Source organism: Polypterus senegalus, chromosome 3, assembly GCF_016835505.1.
Source record: "Polypterus senegalus isolate Bchr_013 chromosome 3, ASM1683550v1, whole genome shotgun sequence".
Taxonomy (NCBI): Eukaryota; Metazoa; Chordata; class Cladistia; order Polypteriformes; family Polypteridae; genus Polypterus; species Polypterus senegalus.
In genome coordinates, this window is record NC_053156.1 from 17,856,360 (window position 1) to 17,881,323 (window position 24,964).

A 24,964-nucleotide genomic window follows, 5' to 3' on the forward strand; every position below is an offset into this window, starting at 1 on the left:
TTAGAGAGGAATACAGCAGATAAGGTGAAAGACGACCGTAAGAGATTCTTTCAGTATTTTAGTAGTAAAAGAACAGTTAAGGAGGAGATGAAGTGCATCAGGAATAGCAAAGGGGAATTAAAAGATACAGACGATGAAACTGCGGATGCCCTAAACTCGCATTTTTCTGAGGTCTTCTTCACAAGTGAGCAAGTGGATAACCTCACGGTGGTTAGATAGATAGATACTTTATTAATCCCCAAGGGGAAATTCACATACTCCAGCAGCAGCATACTGATAAAAAACAATATTAACTAGTGATAAAAATGCAGGTGCAACAGACAATATCATTGTATAATGTTAATGTCCCCCCCCCACCCCAGGTGGAACTGAAGAGTCGCATAGTGTGGATATGGAACGATCTCCTCAGTCTGTCAGTGGAGCAGGACGGTGACAGCAGTCTGTCTGTCTCTGAAGCTGCTCCTCTGTCTGGAGATGATCCTGTTCAGTGGATGCAGTGGATTCTCCATGACTGACAGGAGTCTGCTCAGCGCCCGTCGCTCTGCCACGGATGTCAGACTGTCCAGCTCCGTGCCTACAATAGAGCCTGCCTTCCTCACCAGATTGTCCAGGCGTGTGGCGTCCCTCTTCTTTATGCTGCCTCCCCAACACACCACCGCGTAGAAGAGGACGCTCGCCACAACCGTCTGGTAGAACATCTGCAGCATCTTATTGCAGATGTTGAAGGACGCCAGCCTTCTAATGAAGTATAGTCGGCTCTGTCCTCTCTTGCACAGAGCATCAGTATTGGCAGTCCAGTCCAGTTTATCATCAGCTGCACTCCCAGGTATTTATAGGTCTGTACCATCTGCACACAGTCACCTATGATGATCATGGGGTCCATGAGGGGCCTGGTCCTTCTAAAATCCACCACCAGCTCTTTAGTTTTGCTGGTGTTCAGTTGTAGGTGGTTTGAGTTGCACCATTTAACAAAGTCCTTGATTAGGTTCCTGTACTCCTCCTCCTGCCCACTCCTGATGCAGCCCACCATAGCAGTGTCATCAGTTAACTTTTACATGTGGCAGGACTCCGAGTTGTATTGCATTTGAGCAGAGAGCTGAGAAGACTTCATGCCAGCAAAGCAGCGGGTCCAGATGGTGCATCGCCACTACTGCTGAAGGCCTGTGCGCTGGAGCTGGGGAGTCCTCAACAGCGCATCTTCAACCTGAGCCTGGAATAGGGGAGAGTCCTGAGACTTTGGAAAACATCTTGTATCACCCCAGTCCCAAAGGTATCACGTCCTAGTGAGCTGAATGACTTCCGGCCTGTTGCTCTGACGTCACATGTGATGAAGACCATGGAGCAGCTGCTGCTTCACCACCTGAGGCCACAGGTCCACCACACCCTCGACCCTCTGCAGTTCGCATACCAGGAGAAGGTGGGAGCGGAGGATGCCATCATCTGTATGCTACACCGATCCCTCTCCCACTTGGACTGAGGCAGTGGTGCTGTAAGAATTATGTTTTTGGACTTCTCTAGCACCTTCAACACCATCCAACCTCTGCTCCTTAGAGACAAACTGACTGAGATGGGAGTAGACTCACACCTTGTGCCATGGATCATGGACTATCTTACAGACAGACCTCAATATGTGCATCTTGGGAACTGCAGGTCTGACATTGTGGTCAGCAACACAGGAGCGCCGCAGGGGACTGTACTTTCTCCGGTCCTGTTTAGCCAACATACATCAGACTTCCAATACAACTCGGAGTCCTGCCACATACAAAAGTTCGCTGACGACACTGCTATGGTGGGCTGCATCAGGAGTGGGCAGGAGGAGGAGTACAGGAAGCTAATCAAAGACAGCAAAACCAAGGAGCTGGTGGTGGATTTTAGGAGGCCTAGGCCCCTCATGGACCCTGTGATCATCAGAGGTGACTGTGCAGATGGTGCAGACCTATAAATACCTGGGAGTGCAGCTGGATGATAAACTGGACTGGACTGCCAATACTGATGCTCTGTGTAAGAAAGGTCAGAGCCGACTATACTTCCTTAGAAGGTTGGCGTCCTTCAACATCTGCAATAAGATGCTGCAGATGTTCTACCAGACGTTGTGGCGCCCTCTTCTACGCGGTGGTGTGCTGGGAAGGCAGCATAAAGATGAAAGACGCCTCACGCCTGGACAAACTTGTTAAGAAGGCAGGCTCTATTGTAGGAGTAAAGTTGGACAGTTTAACATCTGTGGCAGAGCGACGGGCACTAATCAAACTCCTGTCAATCATGAATAATCCACTGCATCCACTGAACAGTGTCATCTCCAGACAGAGAAGCAGCTCCACTGACAGACTGAGCAGATCGTTCCTCCACCACACTATGCGACTCTTCAATTCCACCCGGGGGAGTAAATGCTAACATTCAAAGTTATTGTCTGCTTTTACATGCATTTTTATTTCTATTTAATTTAATATTTTTTTTTTTGTATCAGTATCTATCTATCTATCTATCTATCTATCTATCTATCTATCTATCTATCTATCTATCTATCTATCTATCTATCTATCTATCTATCTATCTATCTATCTATCTATCTATCTATCTATCTATCTATCTATCTATCAGCTTGTCCCTAAGGAGCAGAGGTTGGATGGTGTTGAAGGCGCTAGAGAAGTCCAGAAACATAATTCTTACAGCACCACTGCCTCTGTCCAAGTGGGAGAGGGATCGGTGTAGCATATAAATGATGGCATCCTCCGCTCCCACCTTCTCCTGGTATGCGAACTGCAGAGGGTCGAGGGTGTGGTGGACCTGTGGCCTCAGGTGGTGAAGTAGTAGCCCCTCCATGGTCTTCATCACATGTGACATCATAGCGACAGGCCGGAAGTCATTCAGCTGACTAGGACGTGGTACCTTTGGGACTGGGGTGATGCAAGATGTTCTCCAAAGTCTCGGGACTCTCACCTGTTCCACGCTCAGGTTGAAGATGTGCTGTAGAGGACTTCCCAGCTCCAGCGCACAGGGCTCCAGCAGTAGTGGCGCTACTCCATCTGGACCCACTGCTTTGCTGGCACGAAGTGTCCTCAACTCTCTGCTTACCTGGGCTGCTGTAATTGTGGGTGGGGGGAAACTCTCTCCTATGCTGGTATCAGCAGAAGGATGGGTGGAGGGTGCAGCACTCTGAGTTGAGATTGGGTTATGGTGGTCAAACCTGTTGAAGAAGTTGTTTATCTGGTTTTCTCTCCACGTTTCTCTCGATGGTGGCACCCTGCTTCGAGCTGCTGCCAGTGATGATCTTCATCCCATCCCACACTTCCTTCATGCTGTTTTTCTGCAAGTTCTGCTCCAGCTTTCTCCTGTACTGCTCCTTCGCCGCCCTGAGCTGGACTCTAAGTTCCTTCTGCACACGCTTGAGCTCATGCTGATCACCACCTTTAAAAGCCATTTTCTTCTGGTTCAAAAGGCCTTTGATGTCACTTGTAATCCATGGGTTGTTGTTAGCATAGCAGTGTACTGTTCTTACTGTAACTACAATGTCCATACAGAAGTTGATGTAATCAGTAGTGCAGTCAACTGCCTCTTCAATGTTCTCACTATATGATCCCTGCAGGATATCCCAGTCTCTCAGAGCCTGCTCTGCCTCAGGGGACCTCTTCCAGAATGAGCGTGCGGTTGTAGGTAGCTCCCTCACTCTTGGTTTGTAGTGAGGCTGAAGCAGAACCAGGTTATGATCTGCTTTCCCAAGCACAGGCAGTGGGGTGGCGCTGTATGCGTCTTTAACATTTGCATACAGTAGGTCAATAGTCCTATTTCCCTGGGTGTTATAATCCACATACTAGGAGAAGGCAGGTAATGTTTTGTCCAGCGTCACATGGTTAAAGTCTCCAGCGATTAGCACAAGCACCTCCGGGTACTGCATTTGTTGTTTAGCAACAGCGGAATGGATGATGACACCCGCTATCTCCACATCCGCCCGAGGAGGGATGTAAACAATAACTACAATGATGTGTCCAAACTCTCTGGGCAAGTAATAGGGACCCAGACTTACGGCCAACAGTTCGATGTCCCTGCAGCAGGTAGAGATTTTGAGGGATTTGGAAATTGTAGAGGGAGAAGAGCTGCTCAGATTAAATAGGCTGAAATCAAACCAATCACCAGGACCAGATCATTTTTATCACAGAGTGCTTAACACTTTGAGGGCTGCATTTTTTCTTTAGAAAAATACAGTTTTTCGCAAATAACACTAAGCTATGGTTTCGCACAGAAGTCAACATAAAATGTCTATTGTTGTGTGCTGTGGCCACCAGTTCATCAGGAATGCGCGGCTGACTGGCTGCCAGGCTGTCTTTGCATGGCAGGGGCGGTCGCGGTTGCAGTGCATTGCAATCTGGTTTGTATCTCTTGTCATTGTTACCATAGCTATGTTGGCTACACGAACCTGTTCAGCAACACGATCAGCTAGGGACCGATCAGCTGATGCTGGTATCTCACATTTGTTTTCGATCACAAAACTGGAGTCCGACAATTCAGAGTCTAATTCAACGATAACATGGAAAATGTCGTCCAGAGAGTATTTTGCTTTGCGCATTCGTTTTGATCTGTCGCCAGATGTCAATGCCATTTTTACTGGTTTTTGCTCCTTGTAGGGAATCTCGGTCAAACCAATGAAGCTAACTTTTCTTCTAGCAAAGAGAGTCCAACTTAAACAGAATGGTGGGTTTTGTCACAGTTTACACTTGATTACCACCATCAACTCCTTCTTTCTATAAAAGTCAACATCCACCCTGAAAGAGTTTAGGAGGTTAGCAAGTACAGATATGAACCCTTGACTCATATGTTTAGGAGGTCACTGCTGTCACAAATACTACACAACGACATCAAGAATGTTTGGGGCAGCCACCCGTATATTATGTCCTGGCCGCGAAAGGTTGAAAATAAATCACAGATTTTTACAGATCGGAGTCCACAACTGAACTGATGATATGGAGGTAAGACGGCGGCTATAAAGGCCAGTGGAGGAAGTGATGTCATCAGAACCGGAAGTGATGTCATTGGGGCAGGAAGTGGCATCATCAGCGGCGCCAGAACCGGAAGTGATGTCATCACTAGCGCAAGAGCCAGAAGTGACGTCATCAGAGGCACCGGAACAGGGAGGGATTTTCCAAGAATGTTCTGCAAGGGATTGAGAGAGACCGCACACCTCGTTGCCCCCTGGTATGGCATGGAATCACTATTATTCAGGCCCTTTAGCTGTCTCCTATTGGCAAGTGTGTTACACTGCACACTGGGGAAGTCCTAAGGACTGGAAAATGGCAAATATTATCCCATTATATAAAAAGGGTGACTGAGCAGATGCAAGCAACTATAGCCTATTAACTTTAACGTGCATCACAGGGAAATTAATGGAAGGAATTAAAAAGAGTTAGATTGAGCAGCACATGGCAAGAACAGGAGATTTACTAACAATCAGCTTGAGTTCAGAAGAGGGAGGTCGTGTTTTACCGACATGCTGGAATTCTATGAGGAAGCAACAAAAGGGTATGATCAAAGTGGAGCACATGATATTATTTATCTTGACTTTCAGAAAGCATTTGATAAGGTGCCACATGAGAGGTTAGACATCAGACTAAAGGAAGTGGGAGTTCAAGGTGTGGTTTGTAAATGGGTGCAGATTTGATTCAGACACAGGAAGAAGAGGATGAAGGTGCAAAAGAACCTGGTCAGAATTAGGTGATGTTAAGAGTGGTGTCCAGCAGGGGTCAGTGCTGGGGGTGCTACTATTTATAATAAATATAAATGATTTGGACAGGAATAGAAGTAACAAGCTGGTTAAGTTTTCACATGATACCAAGATAGGTGGATTGGCAGGTAATCTAGAATCCATTGATTCATCACAGAGGAACATGGACAACATACAGGTTTGGGCAGATTTGTGACAGATTAAACTTAATGTCAGTAAATGTAAAGCATTAAATGTAGGAGGTAATAATGTGAGGTTTGAATACAGAATTGGAGGTCTGAAAATTGAAAGTTCACCGTAAGAGAAGGATTTAGGAGTCATAGTGGACTCGTCACCATTATCTGCTAGACAGTGTTCAGAAGCCATTAAGAAGGCGAACAGAATGCCAGGTTATATAGCGCCTTGATGTGTGGAGTACAAACCACAGGAGGGTCTGCTCAAGCTTTATGACACACTGGTGAGCACTCATCTGGAGTCCTGGGTGCAGTTTTGGTCTCCAGGCTACAAAAAGGACATAGCAGCACAAGAAATGGTCCAGAGAAGAGCAACGAGGCTGATTCCAGGGCTACAGGGGATGAGTTATGAGGAAAGACTAAAAGAGCTGAGCCATGCCATACAGTGATGAAGAGGAGACCTGACTGAAGTGTTTAAAACGATGAAGGGAATTAGTAGAGCGGTTCGAGACGGTGACTTTAAAATGAGTTCAGCAAAAACACAGGGAAACAGCTGGAAATTTATTAAGGGTAAATTTTACACAAACATTTGGACGTTTTTCTTTATACAGAGTACCACAGACTCATGGAATAAGCTACCAAGTAGTATGGCAGACAGTAGGACTTTAGGGACTTTCAAAACTCACTTGATGTTATTTTAGAAGAATTAAGTGGATAAGGACTGGCAGGCTTTGTTGGGCTGAATGGCCAGTTCTCATCCAGATTGTTCTAATGTTTTAATGTCTGAAAATCAGAAGCACACCTTATGAGAAGGATTTAGGAGTCGTAGTGGACTCTAAGCTATTGACTGACAGACAGTGTGCAGAAGCCATTAAGAAGGCTAACAGAATGTCAGGTTATATAGCACCTTGAGGTGTGGAGTACAAGTCACAGGAGGGTCTGCTCAAGTTTTATAACACACTGGTGAGGCCTCGTCTGGAGTCCTGGGTGCAGTTTTGGTCTCCAGGATACCAAAAGGACACAAGAGAGAAGAGTGACGAGGCGGATTCAAGGGCTACAGGGGATGAGTTATGAGGAAAGAATAAAAGAGCTGAGCCTTTACAGAGATGAGGAGGAGACCTGACTGAAGTGTTTAAAATGATGAATGGAAACAGTGCAGTGGATCGAGACGGTGACTTTAAAATGAGTTCATCAAGAACACGGGGACACAGCTGGAAATTTGTGAAGTTTTAACTTTGCAAAAACATTAGGAAGTTTTTCTTTATACACTCACCTAAAGGATTATTAGGACCACCATACTAACACGGTGTTTGACCCCCTTTCGCCTTCAGAACTGCCTTAATTCTACGTGGCATTGATTCAACAAGGTGCTGAAAGCATTCTTTAGAAATGTTGGCCCATATTGATAGGATAGCATCTTGCAGTTGATGGAGATTTGTGGGATGCACATCCAGGGCACGAAGCTCCCGTTCCACCACATCTCAAAGATGCTCTATTGGGTTGAGATCTGGTGACTGTGGGGGCCATTTTAGTACAGTGAACTCACTGTCATGTTCAAGAAACCAATTTGAAATGATTCGAGCTTTGTGACATGGTGCATTATCCTGCTGGAAGTAGCCATCAGAGGATGGGTACATGGTGGTCATGAAGGGATGGACATGGTCAGAAACAATGCTCGGGTAGCCCGTGGCATTTAAACGATGCCCATTTGGCACTGAGGGGCCTAAAGTGTGCCAAGAAAACATCCCCCACACCATTACACCACCACCACCAGCCTGCACAGTGGTAACAAGACATGATGGATCCATGTTCTCATTCTGTTTACGCCAAATTCTGACTCTACCATTTGAATGTCTCAACAGAAATCGAGACTCATCAGACCAGGCAACATTTTTCCAGTCTTCAACTGTCCAATTTTGGTGAGCTCGTGCAAATTGTAGCCTCTTTTACCTATTTGTAGTGGAGATGAGTGGTACCCGGTGGGGTCTTTTGCTGTTGTAGCCCATCCGCCTCAAGGTTGTGCGTGTTGTGGCTTCACAGATGCTTTGCTGCATACCTTGGTTGTAACGAGTGGTTATTTCAGTCAAAGTTACTCTTCTATCAGCTTGAATCAGTCGGCCCATTCTCCTCTGACCTCTAGCATCAACAAGGCATTTTCGCCCACAGGACTGCCGCATACTGGATGTTTTTCCCTTTTCATACCATTCTTTGTAAACCCTAGAAATGGTTGTGTGTGAAAATCCCAGTAACTGAGCAGATTGTGAAATACTCAGACCGGCCCGTCTGGCACCAACAACCATGCCACACTCCAAATTGCTTAAATCACCTTTCTTTGCCATTCTGACATTCAGTTTGGAGTTCAGGAGATTGTCTTGACCAGGACCACACCCCTAAATGCATTGAAGCAACTGCCATGTGATTGGTTGATTAGATAATTGCATTAATGAGAAATTGAACAGGTGTTCCTAATAATCCTTTAGGTGAGTGTACAGAGATCTATAGACACATGCAAAAAGTCACCAAGTAGTGAAGTAGATAGTGGGACTTTAGGGACCTTTAAAACTTGATGTTATTTTGGAAGAATTAAGTGGACAGAACTGGTGGGCTTTGTTGGGCTGAATGGCCTGTTATTTTCCAAATCGTTCTAATGTTATTCTTTGCCATAGCTTAATATTCTTGGACTGTTTTAGTTTTTAGTTGACCCTTCTTTGCTGATACGATTCATAAAGTACTGGGAGGCAACCAGTGGCAGAAACAGAAATTTTGAGTTTAGAAAAAGAGAATGGTATGTCACCATATGTCATGATAAGATTTGTCAAGAAAGACACTGATGGCTGTCCAGTCTTCTTTGAAGCACAATGATGAGCAGTGGATCAGTAAAACTAACTTAAATTTAATTTTGTGTACAGTTTCACAGGCAATTTTTTGAAATCTGAAATGGAAAGTTTTATTGGGGTGAAAAACATGGAATTTTGCTTCCAATCTTTGTTCACGCTTCCGTGTTGACCTGTGCTCTTATCTGCAAGCTTGTAATCAGTTAAATCAAATTTAGTAACACCTCTCATTCACTTCGCATTTTGTAAAATTATGACATGCTGAAAAATTTCCATATGGAGACACACAAAAAACAAAGCCATTGTTTTCTTCATGGGAAAACTCCATACACGGAAAGCTATTGCTGCTTCATTATCTGGCAACTGCCTTATCCTAGATGAGAATATAAACACTGCTGGGAATTTTTGTTTTTCGTCACCAGAGATCTGTGAACATTAATAATCTATGTGCAAATTCTGATCAGCCCGGACCAAGTGGAAAGGAAAACCTTGTAGGTCCAATTGGGTCAGAAATAAAAGGTTTTTATAAAGAGGTTCAAAAACGTTGGTGCGATACACATTCAGAGCAGGTTAAAAAATACGAAAATAGTAAAATTAGAAAGTATCACAAAAAAAGAAAGTAAAGCTCACATTAGCACAAAAAAATGGAAATTATTACTCACTGAAATAACCATCCATCCATACATCCATCCTTTTCCGCTTATCCGAGATTGGGATGCAGGGGCAGCAGCTTGAGCAGAGATAATAATAATAATATATTTATAACGCGCTTTTCATTGACAAAATCTCAAAGTGCTACAGCAAGAGCAATAACCACAAAGTTGAAAAGTTTAAAAGACTAGATTAAATTTACAATCTCAGCAGTTATATGCTTTCCTAAATAAAAAAAAAGTCTTCAAATTTGCTTTAAAAGGTGTCCATATTTTGTGTAGTTCTCAGTTCAACAGGGAGCTGATTCCAGAGCTGTGGGGCAGCAGAGCAAAAAGCTCGACCCCCCATAGTACGGAGCTTAGTAAGGGGAGTCTGAAGCTGCATGCTGCCAGATGATCTGAGGATCCGATTGGAAGTTTGTAAGTGAATCAAATCTTGAAGGTAAGAAGGTGCCTGGCCATAGATACATTTATGGGTTAATAGAAGAATTTTGTACTCAATCCGGGAGGAAACAGGGAGCCAATGAAGTGATTTGAGGATGGGAGTAATTTGTTCGAATTTCCTTACTCTTAGTAGGATTCTTGCAGCACTGTTTTGGATATATTGAAGCTTTTGTAATTCCTTGGTATGAATACCCACAAAAAGTCCATTGCAGTAGTCCAGCCTTGAAGAGATAAAGGCACGGACAAGTTTCTCTGCATCTGGGAGGGTTAAGAGGGGGCGGAGTTTGGAGATTTTTCGTAGATGGTAAAACGATGCCTTACACACATGTTTTATGTGGTCACTAAAGGTCAACTGTGGATCAAACCGAACCCCCAGATTAGTGACCGAGGAAGAAAGAGTAATGACCTGGCTGTCAAAAGTGAACTGGAGTATTGGAAAAGAACGAATCTGGTGGGGGGGCCAACAAGGAGTCCCTCAGTTTTATTGCTATTCAGCTGTAGAAAATTGCTGTTCATCCAAGCCTTTATCTCCTCCAGGCATGTAGTAAGGTGTAATGTGGCCTCTGAAGGATTTGGGGCAGTTTTAATGTTTAACAATGAAAAGATAGTCCGTGTCTGGCAATGACATGCCCAAGAGGTAACATATAGATATTGAAAAGGACCAAGAACTGACCCCTGCGGGACCCCACATAAGACGGTGGACAGTCTGGAGGAGCAATCTCCCAACGAGACCTGTTCAGTCCTGCCAGACAGGTAGGACTGGAACCACCGTAATGCAGTTCCCGAGAGCCCAGCAGTGTGATGAAGACGATCCAGGAGGATGGAATGATCGACTGTATCGAAGGCCGCTGACAAGTCCAGAAGAATAAGCAGGGATGGTGAGCCTGCATCAGCTGCCATCAGTAGATCGTTTGTCACCCTGAGCAGTGCTGTTTCCGTGCTGTGGGCTGAACGAAAACCTGACTGGAACTTTTCAAACAGATTATTACATGTAAGATGACTCTGGAGTTGAAAGGCAACTGTCTTTTCTATAATCTTTCACAAAAACGTCAGGTTTGAGATGGGCCTGTAGTTCGCAAGAACCTCAGGATCTAATGAGGGCTTCTTCAGCAGTGGGCGAATGACAGCTGCTTTGAGAGATGGTGGTATATGGCCTGTTTGTAGTGAGAGATTGACAAACTTTGTAATAGTTGGACTGACAATGGGAATAAATGACTTAAGCAGAACTGTCGGAATAGGATCCAATGTGCAGGATGATGGTTTCATTCCTTGCACAATTCCACCAATGTAGCTGCTGGAAACCTCCGTGAAATGTGTGAAAGATGGCATATTCCCAGTTGATGGATTTGAAGCAGGCAGAGGCAGAGCATATGGTCCAGGCATTAAGGAGCGAATGTTATAGATTTTTGATCTAAAAAAGTCAATAAAGCTGTTACAATGCTCCTTAGTAACTGGCGTTGAGAAAGATGGCTGCTGTGGTTCCATAAGTTGATTTATTGTAGCAAACATCTGCTTTGAGTTTCCTATATTTTTATTTATCTGATTTGAATAAAATTGGCCTTGCGCATCTTTTAGGGACTTGTAATAGGCCTTTTGATGGTCACGAAATGCAAGCTTATGGACAGTGAGTCCAGTTTTCCTATATTTGCGCTCCAAAGCACGTCCTGCCATCTTGATTTGGCGTAGTTCTGGTGTATACCAGGGAGCAGAGCGTACAAACATAACTTCACGTGTCCTGATAGGGGCATGGAGGTCAAACACACTGCTCAAAGATGTATTATAATAATCAACCAGCTCATCTACCGTTGTAACGGCTGGACAGGGAATTTGTTTGAGGTCTGCAGCCATAGAGGTTAAGTCAATTTGTTTCCAATTCCGGAAAGATATTTGGCGTTTAGGTCTTGTGATAGGCAGTAAAATGTGAAGGCCATAGAGACCACCTTGTGGTCAGACACACCCAGATCATAGACTTCTAAGCATTTCAAAAGAGCTGAGTCGGTGATGACAAGATCTAGCGTGTGCCCCCTAGTGTGTGTTGGGTGGGGCCTTTACATGCTGCTGGAGACCCAGACAATCGAGCACATTCAGAAATTCTGTTGAGAGATGGCAAGAGGGATTGTCCACATGAATATTAACATCACCAACAATAACAACAATGACAATGAACAGAGTGATGTAAATAAGTCATGAATTTCCGGAAGAAATGAGGAATGTGATTTGGGAGGGCGATATATAAGCAGCACTGTCACTGAGGGGGGTTTTGCATTTAAAGGCTAAGCATTCCATGGAGAGAAAATCAGGTAGTGGAAGAGGAGAAAATTGCAAATCACCCCGATGGATAACAGCCAAACCTCCTCCCCGCCCAGAGCCACAGGCTTTCTCCAGGTAACAATATCCCTGAGGACAGGCTTCATTTAGTACTGAATAATCCCCAGGTTTGTGCCAAGTTTCAACCAGGCACGTAAAATCCAGCTTTTTGTCCAGAATATGATCACGAATAAGGAGGGATTTATTAGTGAGAGATTGAGTATTTAAATATACTGCTCAAAAGAATTAAAGGAACACTTTTTAATGAGAGTATAGCATAAAGTCAATGAAACTTCTGGGATATTAATCTGGTCAGTTAAGTAGCAGAGGGGGTTGTTAATCAGTTTCAGCTGCTGTGGTGTAATGAAATTAACAACAGATGCACTAGAGGGGCAACAATGAGATGACCCCCAAAACAGGAATGGTTTAACAGGTGGAGGCCACTGACATTTTCCCTCCTCATCTTTTCTGACTGTTTCTTCACTATTTTTGCATTTGGCTACAGTCAGTGTCACTACTGGTAGCATGAGGCGATACCTGGACCCTACAGAGGTTGCACAGGTAGTCCAACTTCTCCAGGATGGCACATCAATACGTGTCATTGCCAGAAGGTTTGCTGTGTCTCCCTGCACAGTCTCAAGGGCATGGAGGAGATTCTAGGAGACAAGCAGTTACTCTAGGAGAGCTGGAGAGGGCCATAGAAGGTCCATAACCCATCAGCAGGACCAGTATCTGCTCCTTTGGACAAGGAGGAACAGGATGAGCACTGCCAGAGCCCTACAAAATGACCTCCAGCAGGCCACTGGTGTGAATGTCTCTGACCAAACAACCAGAAAGACTTCATGAGGGTGACCCAAGGGCCCCATGTCCTCTAATGGGCCCTGAGCTCACTGCCCAGCAGCATGCAGCTCGATTGGCATTCGCCATAGAATACCAGAATTGGCAGATGCACCACTGGTGCCCTGTGCTTTTTACAGATGAGAGCAGGTTCACCCTGAGCACGTGACAGAAGTGAAAGGGTCTGGAGAAGCCATGGAGAACATTATGCTGCCTGTAACATCATTCAGCATGAGCAGTTTGGTGGTGGGTTAATGATTGTCTGGGGAGGCATATCCATGGAGGGTCACATAGACCGCTACAGGCTTGACAAAGGCACCTTGGCTGCCATTAGGTATCAGGATGAAATCCTTGGACCCATTGTCAGACCCTATGCTGGTACAGTGGCTCCTGGTGCACGACAATTCCTGGCCTCATGTGGTGAGAGTATGCAGGCAGTTCCTGGAGGATGAAGGAATTGATACCATTGACTGGCCACCACACTTTCCTGACCTAAATCCAATAGAACACCTCTGGGACATTATGTTTTGGTCCATCCAATGCCACCAGGTTGCACCTCAGACTGTCCAGGAGCTCAGTGATGCCCTGGTCCAGATCTGGGAGGAGATCCCCACAACACCATCTGTCATCTCATTAGAAGCATGCACCGATGTTGTCAGGCATGTATACAAGAACACAGGGGCCATACAAAGTGCTGCGTACAATTTGGAGTTGCTGCAATTCAATTTTGGCAAAATGGACTAGCCTGCCACATCATTTTTTCACTCTGATTTTTGGGGCGTCTTTGAATTCAGGGCTCTGTAGGTTGATCATTTTCATTTCCATCAAACGATGTGGCATCCTTTCGTTCCTAACACATCACCCAGTCTATATCAGTATAGATATCCAGGAGGATTTCTTTTTCCCATTGAGATCTGATGTGTTTTCAAAGTGTTCCTTTAATTTTTTTGAGCAGTTTAGTTCCATTGTAGTGGAGGGCAGTTCTTTAGATGCGAGTCTCTTTAAACTCCTCAAGACACTGTGATCCACTCCGTGATTTTCATTTCGCCCAGCACTAAAGGCTCTCAGAGGAAGGAGGGGCGGGTAGCTACTACGTAGTCCAGGTGCACCAGTGCTCAGATGACGTCCTGCAGGTGCGCGATGTACAGCCGACGACCAGACGGAGGGATTCGAATCGGCATCACGCTGGCAGTAGAAAAACTTTCTGCAGGAACTTCTATGGACATAGCGAGGCCGACGTAGGAGTCCGAGCTTTTTAATGGTTGGAAGACAAGGCGGAGGTAGCCACTGATTGAAGCTCAGCAGCTGAGAGATGGAGTATTTTAAAATGCTCCCGGACGCCATTTCACAGCTCCAGCAATGGCTATCCAGCTGATATTTGCCGTCTCGGCCCAGACCGTTTGTGTGGCAAGGTGGTAAGGTTAACCAGCCAGTCGAACACCGGAACACAGCCGCGGATTTAAAGCAATTTTACAACAAATACTAACTCAGCAATACCAACAGATACCACTAAATCAGAGGCAGAGAAGCGGCGAACAAGCAACGCCTGTGTCCTCTCTGCGCAGATGCCCAGACTTCCCTGTCCCCGGCCACTTCTACTAGCTCTTCCAGGGGAGTCCCTAGGCGTTCCAAGGCAAGCCGAGAGACATAGTCCCTCCAGCGTGTCCTGGGTCTTCCCCAGGGCCTCCTCCCAGTTAGATGTGCCCGAGCCACCTCATCTGACTCCTCTCCATGTGGAGGAGCAGTGGCTCTACTCTTGAGTTCCTCGCATATGATCAAGCTTCTCACCCTGTCTTTAAGGTCACTGCTTTTTGCAGATGATGTTGTCCTGTGTGCTTCATCAGGCCGTGATCTTCAGCTCTCTCTGGATCGGTTCGCAGCCAAGTGTGAAGCGGCTGGGATGGGAATCAGCACCTCCAAATCTGAGACCATGGTTCTCACAAGGAAAAGGGTGGAATGCCCTCTCAGTGTTCGCAGTGACATCCTGCCCCAAGTAGAGGAGTTCAAGTATCTCGGGGTCTTCTTCACATGCGAGGGAAGAATGGAGTGGGAGATCGACAGGTGGATCGGTGCGGGGTCCGCAGTGAAAGGAGCTGAGCCGTAAGGCAAAGTTCTCAATTTACCGGTCGATCTACGTTCCTACCCTCACCTATGGTCATGAGCTGTGGGTAGTGACCGAAAGAACGAGATCGCGAATACAAGCGGCTGAAATGAGTTTCCTCCGCTGGGTGTCTGGTTTATGCACACGTACCGGTCCCGGTACATAACGACGATTTTACGACATCACAATCATATCACAGCCATGTGTGCATGCCCCTCTGTCATGCACCTCGACATACTACACATCAAATGAAAATTCAGAGTCTCGTCTTTCCAATGATATAAACCATTTTGACACACAACAACCACAGCACTGACACTAAATCCTTTTTTACAGAGAAGTAAATACTTTTTAAGAGCTGACTTTTCCTACTTAGGCGAGAACAAAAAAATTCATTTTTTCTGTGAGTTCTAATGTGCTTAACTTTTGATCAGTCACACCTACAGTGATTCTGACTACTAAGGGTGAAACTAGAGAATGTTACCTTTAGAAAGAGACCAAACGTGTTTATACTCCAGATAGTTCAATAACAGCAATGATTCTAATTTGGAGAGGTCGAATTACAAGCGATTTAGCAAAAATGACCCCGCTTGATAAGGGGTTAAAGATAAGGCAGTGAAATAACAGAACAGCAAAAAGTGATCGAATATATGGACATAGGTGATATATCAGAAGTATGTAGATATTGTAAGGCTTTAAAGTTTAAGTCAGAGACTTGTTGATCGTTTATTTTGTGTTGCCATCAAGGAGAAGTATTGTTGCCTCCCAATGAAGAGACGTATCTGCGAGAATTAAAAGATTTGTTGTTTGGTGAAAGTGAAATCCACAAACACTACTGGCAAAATATTTGAGTCTACAATAATCTTTTCGCTTTCGTATCATTCAATGCCCAAAATGTAGATTTACACGATTCAGGACCGCATGCAATGAGAATATGTGGTCCCGTAACAATTAGAGCTACGACAAGTTTAATTTTGAAGAAACCATAATTGGGTCAGGTTTATATTTATGATCACGGAGAAGCAATGCAACATAGAATCGAAAGAGTATAACAATAACAATCTCTTCAAATTGTATATCCAGTTAACCAAACCCGGGGTTGGGCGATTGAAGCGAGCAGGGGGCAGAGCCCCTTAGTCTATTTAAATTCTAAATGACACACGGACACAGGCACCATTAATCCATGTGAACTCTTCCACACAGGAACTAATCACCTTTCTTTAGGTATGAATGGCACAGACTTTGCTATTAGCAAAACTCAAATTTGTTTCTCCATTTTTTTTGTGAAGTGAAACACAGAATTTCTCTGTGATTTTTGCTCATTGCTACCTGTGACTCATGACCTGGGGGTGTCACTACAGCTGGTAGTGCATGGCATCTGATCAGAATCGATGGACTGAGTACTGTTGAGATGTAAGACACGGTGGATTCACAAAGTCTTCAGACCCCTTCCCTTTTTACACATTGTGGAGCCGACCCGGACACAGACAGGTGGACATGTTGTCTTCAAACCACCACACGTTTATTAAATACACTATTTACAATAAATGGTCACTAAGACCCAGTCCAAAAGTGCACAATACCCCAATAAACACAGTCCTGGCCACAAATGCCTTCTTCTTGGGCCGCCTCCACTCTCCTCTCTTGATTTCGTCCTTCTTCCACCCGACTCTAGCCTCGAATGAATGGAGACGGCCCCTTTTATATGGTTCCCCGATGAGCACCAGGTGTTCCCGGCATTCCTCCTCTGGCCACGCCCCAGCGTGGCGGAAGTGCCGGCTGTCCTCCCGGCTGCTCTCCGTGCCCCGTCATAAATCTTCCCCCCAGCACTTCCTGGTGTGGCGGAAGTGCAGGGGTAACAGGTCCCCAAGGCATTGGGGCGCCTCCTGGCGGTGACCACGGGCCCCTACAGGGTGGAGCTTCCATGCCATGTACCCGTGGCCCCCAGAGCAACCCGGAAGGCAACCCCCATGTGATCCAGGGTGGGCACAGACCCACATCCGGTCCCTCATGACGTCCCGGCTGGGTCATGGCCCCTGGCATCCCTGACAACATTTTGGTATGTTGCAATCTTATGCAGAAGTCAGTTCTTTATTCTAAATTCAGTTTTTTTCCTGCCCCATTAAGAAACGTCCAATACCCCAGGGTGACAAAGCAAAAAAAGATTTTATAGATATTAATAAATATTGAAATGTATTTAGACCTTTTACTAGTTTACTCATTTAAAGCAGCTTATGCAGCCATTCCAGCTTCTTGGATTTGATGTGCTAAGCTTCACACCTGGATTTTAGGATTTTCTGCCATTCCTCTTTGCAGATCTCAAGATCTCTCATATTGGATGGAGACCAGCAGTGGACAGTTATTTCCAGGTCTCCCCAGTGATATTCGATTGAGCTCAAATCTAGGGGGCCAACTCAAGGACATTCCCAGAGTTGCCCCTAAGCCACTCCTGTGTTGTCTTTGCATTGAGCTGAGGGTCATTGTCCTGTTGGAAGGTGAACCTTCAGCTCGGTTTGAGATCTGAAGCACTTTGGAGCAAGCAGGTGAAGGATGAGGCAGGGCAAATGCTAAATGCTTGGCGTGCCAACCAGACAAGGCCCCATTTAATTCCAACAAAAAAAGAAGAATATGTGCTCTTGGGCTCTCTTTGCTAGGGACAATTCCCATGAATCAGTGCTCTCTCTGGGTTACACTTTTATCTCTTGCTCTCTCTCAGGAGTGTTCGCTGTTGTGGTCAGGATCATAACGAGACTCTGCCTTCTGGGATTGTATCTTTTTTGTACCAAGCAGATCGGGTAGGGTGGAGTTTCCTTGACGTTGTTACCCTCAAGTGGCAGCTTCTTGAGTCTGTGAGGTAAAAAAAGAGACAAGACCATTTGTGGTAGTACCCCCTGTTGTCCCGGGGTGGTACCACATATCTTAGGTGAACCTGGAAGGTGACCCACTGGCATGCATATATGGCTTTATGTTCAGCTTCCCCTCAACCGTGACTAGTCTCCCAGTCCCTCATACGGCCAGCACCATTCTTCTTCTTGGAATGGTATTCCATAGGGTGAAATGCAGCACCTGGTTTATTCCAGACATGTTGGTTTCATCAGAACACGGAATTTTGTTTCTCACAGTCAGGGAGTCCAGTCCTTTAGGTGCCTTTTTGCAGACTCCCAGCAGGCTTTCAGGTGTTTTTACTGGGTAGAGGCTTCTGTCTGGCCATTCTGTCATAAAACTAAGATCATTGGAGTTCTGCACTGACTGTTGTCCTTCTGGAAGTTTCTTCCCTCTCCTCACTGGGTCTCTGGAGCTCAGCCTGAGTTACCTTCAGATTCTCTGTCATTTCTCTTACTGTGGTTCTACTCCCATGATTGCTCAATTTGTCCGGGTCTAAGAAGAGTTAATGGTTTTTGCAGATGTCTTCCATTTAAGAATTATGGTGGCTGCTGTGCTCGTGGGAACCTTCAGTGCTGCAAGAATTGTTTTGTAGCCTTCCCCAGATCTGGGCCTCCACACAGTCCTCTCTCTAATCTCCTCTGGCAATTTCTTGGACCTCACGGTTTGGGTTTTTGCCCAACTGTGGGACCTTCTATAGACAGGTGTGTGACTGTCCTTGTCATGTCCAATCAATTCACTTGACCACAGGTGGATTCCCACTTGGTGGAAAAGTTTTTAAATAACACATTTTATAAAATCAGTGTTTATATTTATCAATCAATCAATCAACATTTATTTATATAGCACATATTCATACAAAAAAATGTAGCTCAAAGTGCTTTACAAAATGAATAGAAAAATAGAAGACACAATAAAAAATAAACATAAGTCAACATTAATTAACATAGAATAAGAGTAAGGTCCGATGGCCAGGGTGGACAGAAAAAACAAAAAAAACTCCAAAGGCTGGAGAAAAAAGTAAAATCTGTAGGGGTTCCAGTCCCCTCTGGGCAATCTACCTAACATTTACCAAGTCTGCCTCTTAAATCATTTATAAGGATCTATGCATGAATTCCTAAAGCCACTTAATTCAGTTCTGGGTTGTGGAGAGTCAGAGCCTGTCCTGGCAGCTTTGGGCAAAAGGCAGAAACAAACACAGAGCAGTGTCCTAAATCATGACAGACATTTGTGAAGATGTCATATAAAATTTAGTTTTGTGTCATAAAAGTGCTGTTTAAAATATTGATGACTTTATTGTTGCTCATTTTTCCACAGGTTGGGTGGAATTCTATACGGGATTACCACACCTTTGTGTGGTCGCAGGTTCCAGATGGCTACCAAGAGGGGACGCCTGCTAAATGCTGTGTCAATTTTCAAGGTACACCTGAGTGTAGATTATGGGAAAGCTAGCAGGTAAAGAGAGAAGGGGGTAAAGCACACTTACTGCCCACTAATGCCACCTGCCCCAACACCAATCTCCACTCCCTTCAGATGCCCCTCAGCTTTAGCCTGTAACCGCAGGGTCACCCCATTCCATTTACTTTTTCCAAGCATAATCATTTTTCACACTACACCAGAATAAAATTTGTGTACCCAAGTAAACTCCACAGTAGCCATCCTACAGTCCCCAATCCCACACTTTTGGGAGTTCATTGCATTTTTTAAATTTTAAGTGGTATACTTGTAAGGGTGGGGGTCCCCCCACAGGCTTTGAGGCCACAAGTGTATTTATGACAGGGATATGGTGTAGCCAGGGTTCCATCTCTGCTTAAGTGCGTTAACTTTTTATTTAACATTTTGTTCGTTTATTATTTTTTTCTGAACATTCTGATTGATTGTATTTTTCTTTGCTTTTCTTTATTTACTAGCTTATCATATAGTGCATTATCTATCTATCTATCTATCTATCTATCTATCTATCTATCTATCTATCTATCTATCTATCTATCTATCTATCTATCTATCTATCTATCTATCTATCTATCTATCTGTCTATCTATCTATCTATCTATCTATCTATCTATCTATCTATTATATAGTGCCTTTCATATCTATCTATCTATCTATCTATCTATCTATCTATCTATCTATCTATCTATCTATCTATCTATCTATCTGTAGTGTCCTTTCTTGTTTATAATATATATTGTGACAGATTTAGGGTTTCCTCGCTCCCTTGTACCCTCAGACCACACGTCAGACACCAGATAAAAAGTCCAATTATTATTTATTATAATAATAATGTGCACAAAGCACGCTCCTCTCCACAATACTCAATAAAGAAATACACAATAAACCAATCCTCCATTCTCCCAGACGCTTAGCCACCCTGCCTCCCAACTCAGCTCGCCGTCTGGGAGCTCCCACAGTCCTTTTATATCTCCTGACCCGGAAGTGTTCCCAATCCCCAGTCCATGTGATTCTCAATCACTTCCGGGTCAGGTAAAAGCTCTTCTCTTCAACCTGGAAGCCTGTCGCTCTTCCTATGACGAACTTCCGGGTCATAGGGCACGAAGAAGTCCTCGGCCCTCCCTGCAGCTCCCTCTTGTGGCCCCCATGGCATCCAGCAGGGCTGTACATAAAAACCACATTGTCCATGATGCCCTGCTGGTCTTCTGGGGACCTCTATGCTACAAGGAGGGCTCCACCTGTCGGCTTGGGGATATTGGCCGGGATAAACGGCCGGCCATCCTTCACAATATATTTCTTTTAATATCTTTCTTTCTATGTCTTGTATATTGTCTTTTATATCTCTTACATTGTACCTTCAAAATCTCTATATGCTGCCTTTAATATCTCTGTTATATGGTGCCTTTTATATCTTACCTGTTATGTAGTGCCTTTCACAGCTCTCTAGCATATTCTGCCTTTTTTTATCTGTCCACCTCTTTGTAAGAGACTTCTACTCATAGGGTATGTCAGTCTTGCTGACTGCTGTTGCTGATCTCATTGCCAGATTGTGTCAGTTTGCACATAAATATCTCTGGCCATGTCAAATTTAGCAACTGCATGATGACTTTTTAACCTCTCAGTCCGGCTAACCCCTATATCTGACATGCCAATTAGTGTGTTACCTGATGATCTATCTGATAAGGTCTTATTTATATATTATGGAGTTACTTTTCTATCCTGATGATCTATCTGATAAGGTCTTATTTATATATTATGGAGTTACTTTTCTATCTATTTCTCTGCCCTTATTTGTTTGTCTTTCTCATGGTGCATCCCCTCAAATTACTTCACAAATCATGAAATTTTTTTTTTCTTTCCATTTCTTGACCTTATTTATTTGACTCCAGTCATCCACTCAATCTCCTCCTGCTCCATCCCCCTATTTTTATATATTTTTTCAGTTTATATTAAATCCTTTTCCCAAACCTCTCTCCCTTTTTAATTATTTTTTACTCATTTGCAATTGATCCAAAGCCCTGATGAACAGAATATGTCCCCATATTTGTACTTTGCAGCCTTTTACTTGCCCAAGGGGAGCTCAGAGTCCTACCAGTTCTGCTACGTGGACAGCCAGGGTGAGGTATGCTCATGCAGCACCCCATTCACCTTCAGTGCTCCTCAGACCCTCGATGAGCTTGTGACCCTGGAAGGAGAGGATGGAGTTGCCTCCGACATGCTCTTCATCATTCCCAAAGCAGAGATGTTACAGGTGTGACCAGGTTTAGTAAGGGGGGCGAGGCTTAAGTCTCATTTACATGGGGCAGCCACAAATTTTGGAGTCCAATTGTGCACCACAGGGTCGTCTGGAGGAGTGCCAACAGGAGAAGAGCCAGCTGCTGGAGTCCAATGCAGAGATGAAGCATGAGATGGCAGAACTGCAGATGAGGAGTGCTGATCTGAAGAGAGCTCTGAGTTGGGCAGAAGGGCGTTACTCACTTCTGCTGGAGAAGTACCAGGTGAAGCATTAGCTTGGGCAACTCTGGTGTTGTGACTGGCCACATGGAGCCCTATGCGCACTTACACCCTGTGCTTACACTTTTCTTCCCCTTCCAGAAAGGTCTCCAAGACAAACAAGTGGTGACCTCTGAACGTGACATCCTGATCCAACAGCAGGCAGAGAACCAAAAGCAAATTTGTGAACTGGAGGAAGACATCAAAGTCATCAGTGGGAAAGTGCTAGAGAAAGAAACGGAGCTGGACAGGTATGGGTGGACTTTGCATGAAAATAATCACCAAAAAAAAAACCAAAAAGATAATTTTACCCTTTCTTTATCCGCTGTAGGATGAAGGACCATTTGAAGAAGGTGATTCTCATGCAGGAGGAGCAGGCCAAGAGCCTGGAAGGGGAGGATCAGGACAAGGAGAGGCTGCAGGTAAGTATGCACTTGCATGGGATCTTCCCGAGGTTTGAGTAGAAGACTGAGATCAGTGGAGAGGTTCAGGTTCAACAAAGCAATGTGTGGGACATGAAGTAGGAATGGATGGGAGAAGGAGAAATTAGATCATAACCCTTAAAGGATAAGTTTGGTATTTTTCAAGCCACACTTATTTCTTCACAATCATGGTATATAATAATTTGTCACATCAAACTGTTTTCTAAAGTGAAGTATATTTTATAAAAGGTAAATAGTAGCTAGCCTGCTCTTGCATTTTATAATTGAACTAATGGATACCCTGGTCCCAATATCAAAAAGTATTCAAACTTACAAAATATGATGTCTATTTCTTATAGTCACAAATGTAATTGAGTATCAATTTGTGTCTCTGAGATTACAAAATTTTACAAAACAGTGGATCCACACAGTGGCGGACCTTAATTTTTTCGGCTCTGAAGCTTTTAACTGTTACGGGGGCCCCTTCACAACCAGCAACAAGTTCTGGTGTAACCACTGTTATCTTCTTCAATGAGGTTGTTCCATGACAGATCTTCACAATTTTAATTCAGATTTAACCACTTAAATGTAAAGGGTCCGTGTACTTTTTGGTATTTGAAATTTCATCCTGATACAGGGTCTGCTGGAGCCAATCCCAGCCAACACAGGGCGCAAGGCAGAAACAAACCCCGGGTAGGGTGTCAGCCCACCGCAGGACACACACACTAGGGACAATTTAGGATTGCCAATGCACCAAATCTGTGGACTGTGGGAGGAACCCCTCACAGACACGAGGAGAACATGCAAACTCCACACAGGGAGGATCCGGGAAGCGAACCCAAGCCTCCTTGCTGCGAGGCTGCAGCACTACCACTGTGCCACCGTACTGTCCTATATGAAATTTCATTTATGGGTCTGGGGAAGCAGCCATGGGATGCACACTACGTCCCCCAGAACACGCGGTGGCAGCCCTCCTGGGTTACATCGAGGCCAAAGGGCGGCACGGTGGCGCAGTGGTAGCGCTGCTGCCTCGCAGTTAGGAGACCCGGGTTTGCTTCCCGGGTCCTCCCTGCGTGGAGTTTGCATGTTCTCCCCATGTCTGCGTGGGTTTCCTCCCACAGTCCAAAGACATGCAGGTTAGGTGGATTGGCGATTCTAAATTGTCCCTAGTGTGTGCTTGGTGTGTGCGCTCTGTGGTGGGCTGACGCCCTGCCTGGGGTTTGTTTCCTACCTTGTGCCCTGTGTTGGCTGGGATTGGCTCCAGCAGACCCCCGTGACCCTATAGTTAGGATATAGCGGGTTGGATTACGGATGGATTTCAGAAAATATAATTTAAAAAAGAAAAAGAAACACTTATTTGATTTTCAACTTAAAATGGAAAAAATGAAAAAAATGTGAAACAGTTACTTTTTTCCTTTTGTTCTTTCGCACATCAGAAAAGAAAAATGCAGGAAGCAAGCGAGCAAGAGAGAGAGAGCGTGACGCACACACACACACAGGTGCGCAAGAGAGACACACAAATGCACACACACAGGTGGAGGAGAGAGAGACACACACACGAGAGAGAGGCACATACACACAGGAGCACACTAGAGAGAGACACACACAGGCGCTCCAGGCTCGCGAGAGAGGGAGGGCTGGACGCATAAGGTAGAAAAGGCCTGTTTTTGTTTTCAGTTCTGTTTACAGCGATCGGTTCGTAGCGTGCATTGTGGCAATGTTACTTTTCTTGGTGGTTTATTAAATTACGGATTTTTCAAATGTTCATTTTTTTCCCTGTGCTTAAAACTCATTAAAAAAAAAAAGTGTTTTTAGCCAGCGGTTGGTAGCGCTATAGCGCAAACTATTGCAGCATTAGTTTTCTCTGTTTTTCAAGGTTTTCTTAGTGTTATTCAATGTTTTTACATTTAGTTTACAATTACGCTGTGCATTCTATGGTTTAATTAACTATATTTGTGCTTAAAAACTAAATATATATATATATTTACATACAGTTCATACGGTCTGGAACGGATTAATTGTATTTACATACAATCCTATGGTGGAAATTGCTTCGGTTCACAACCAAATCGGTTTACGATCAGAGTTTTGGAACCAATTATGGTCGTGAACCAAGGTTCCACTGTATTTGCAATATGTTTGCAGTGCACCATATTTCAAAATGTTGTTTCTATTGCATGTAATAATGCTATTCCTCACACTTTTAACTTTATCCCTTATGTTACTTGTAAATACAATGACTAGATTCATACAAGGTTAGCCAAAAAGAAGTACCACAAATTTAAACGTTTATTCTACAAAATCGCTACAAGGTAAAATCAATTTCATTACAACAAAAGAAAGGCTATGCAAAATAGATTTGTTTCACTGTGATTTAAAAATGATGTCTTTAAGGTGGTAGCTGTCATTAGCAATACGCTCGTCGAGACAATTTCTGAACGCTCGCATGACTCGTTCTGCCATTTAAAGGGGAATAGCGGCGATTTTGTGGAGGATAGTGTCCTTGAGGGCTTCAAGGTTTTGAGATCGGTGTGTGGAGACCTTCGACTTGAGAAAAAATCGTACGGAGCAAGTTGTCTAGCATTTCAATGTAACGTGCTAAAGTGACGGTATCCGTTGCTCCCCCCTCATGCAAAAAGTATGGGCCTACAATGC

At 44.4% G+C, this 24,964-nt stretch overlaps 1 protein-coding gene across 4 annotated transcripts in view; it reads left to right on the forward strand.

The window, feature by feature from the left end:
• calcoco1a (calcium binding and coiled-coil domain 1a) overlaps nt 1-24,964 on the forward strand; it is a 107,592-nt gene that overhangs the window by 37,692 nt on the left and 44,936 nt on the right. For all 4 annotated transcript variants that reach the window (XM_039746713.1, XM_039746717.1, XM_039746715.1 and 1 more), the window contains exons 3-7: nt 19,260-19,362; nt 21,452-21,645; nt 21,734-21,892; nt 21,990-22,138; nt 22,219-22,309. In XM_039746713.1, the coding sequence (XP_039602647.1) occupies nt 19,260-19,362; nt 21,452-21,645; nt 21,734-21,892; nt 21,990-22,138; nt 22,219-22,309 (696 nt within the window). The remainder of the gene's footprint in view (nt 1-19,259; nt 19,363-21,451; nt 21,646-21,733; nt 21,893-21,989; nt 22,139-22,218; nt 22,310-24,964) is intronic.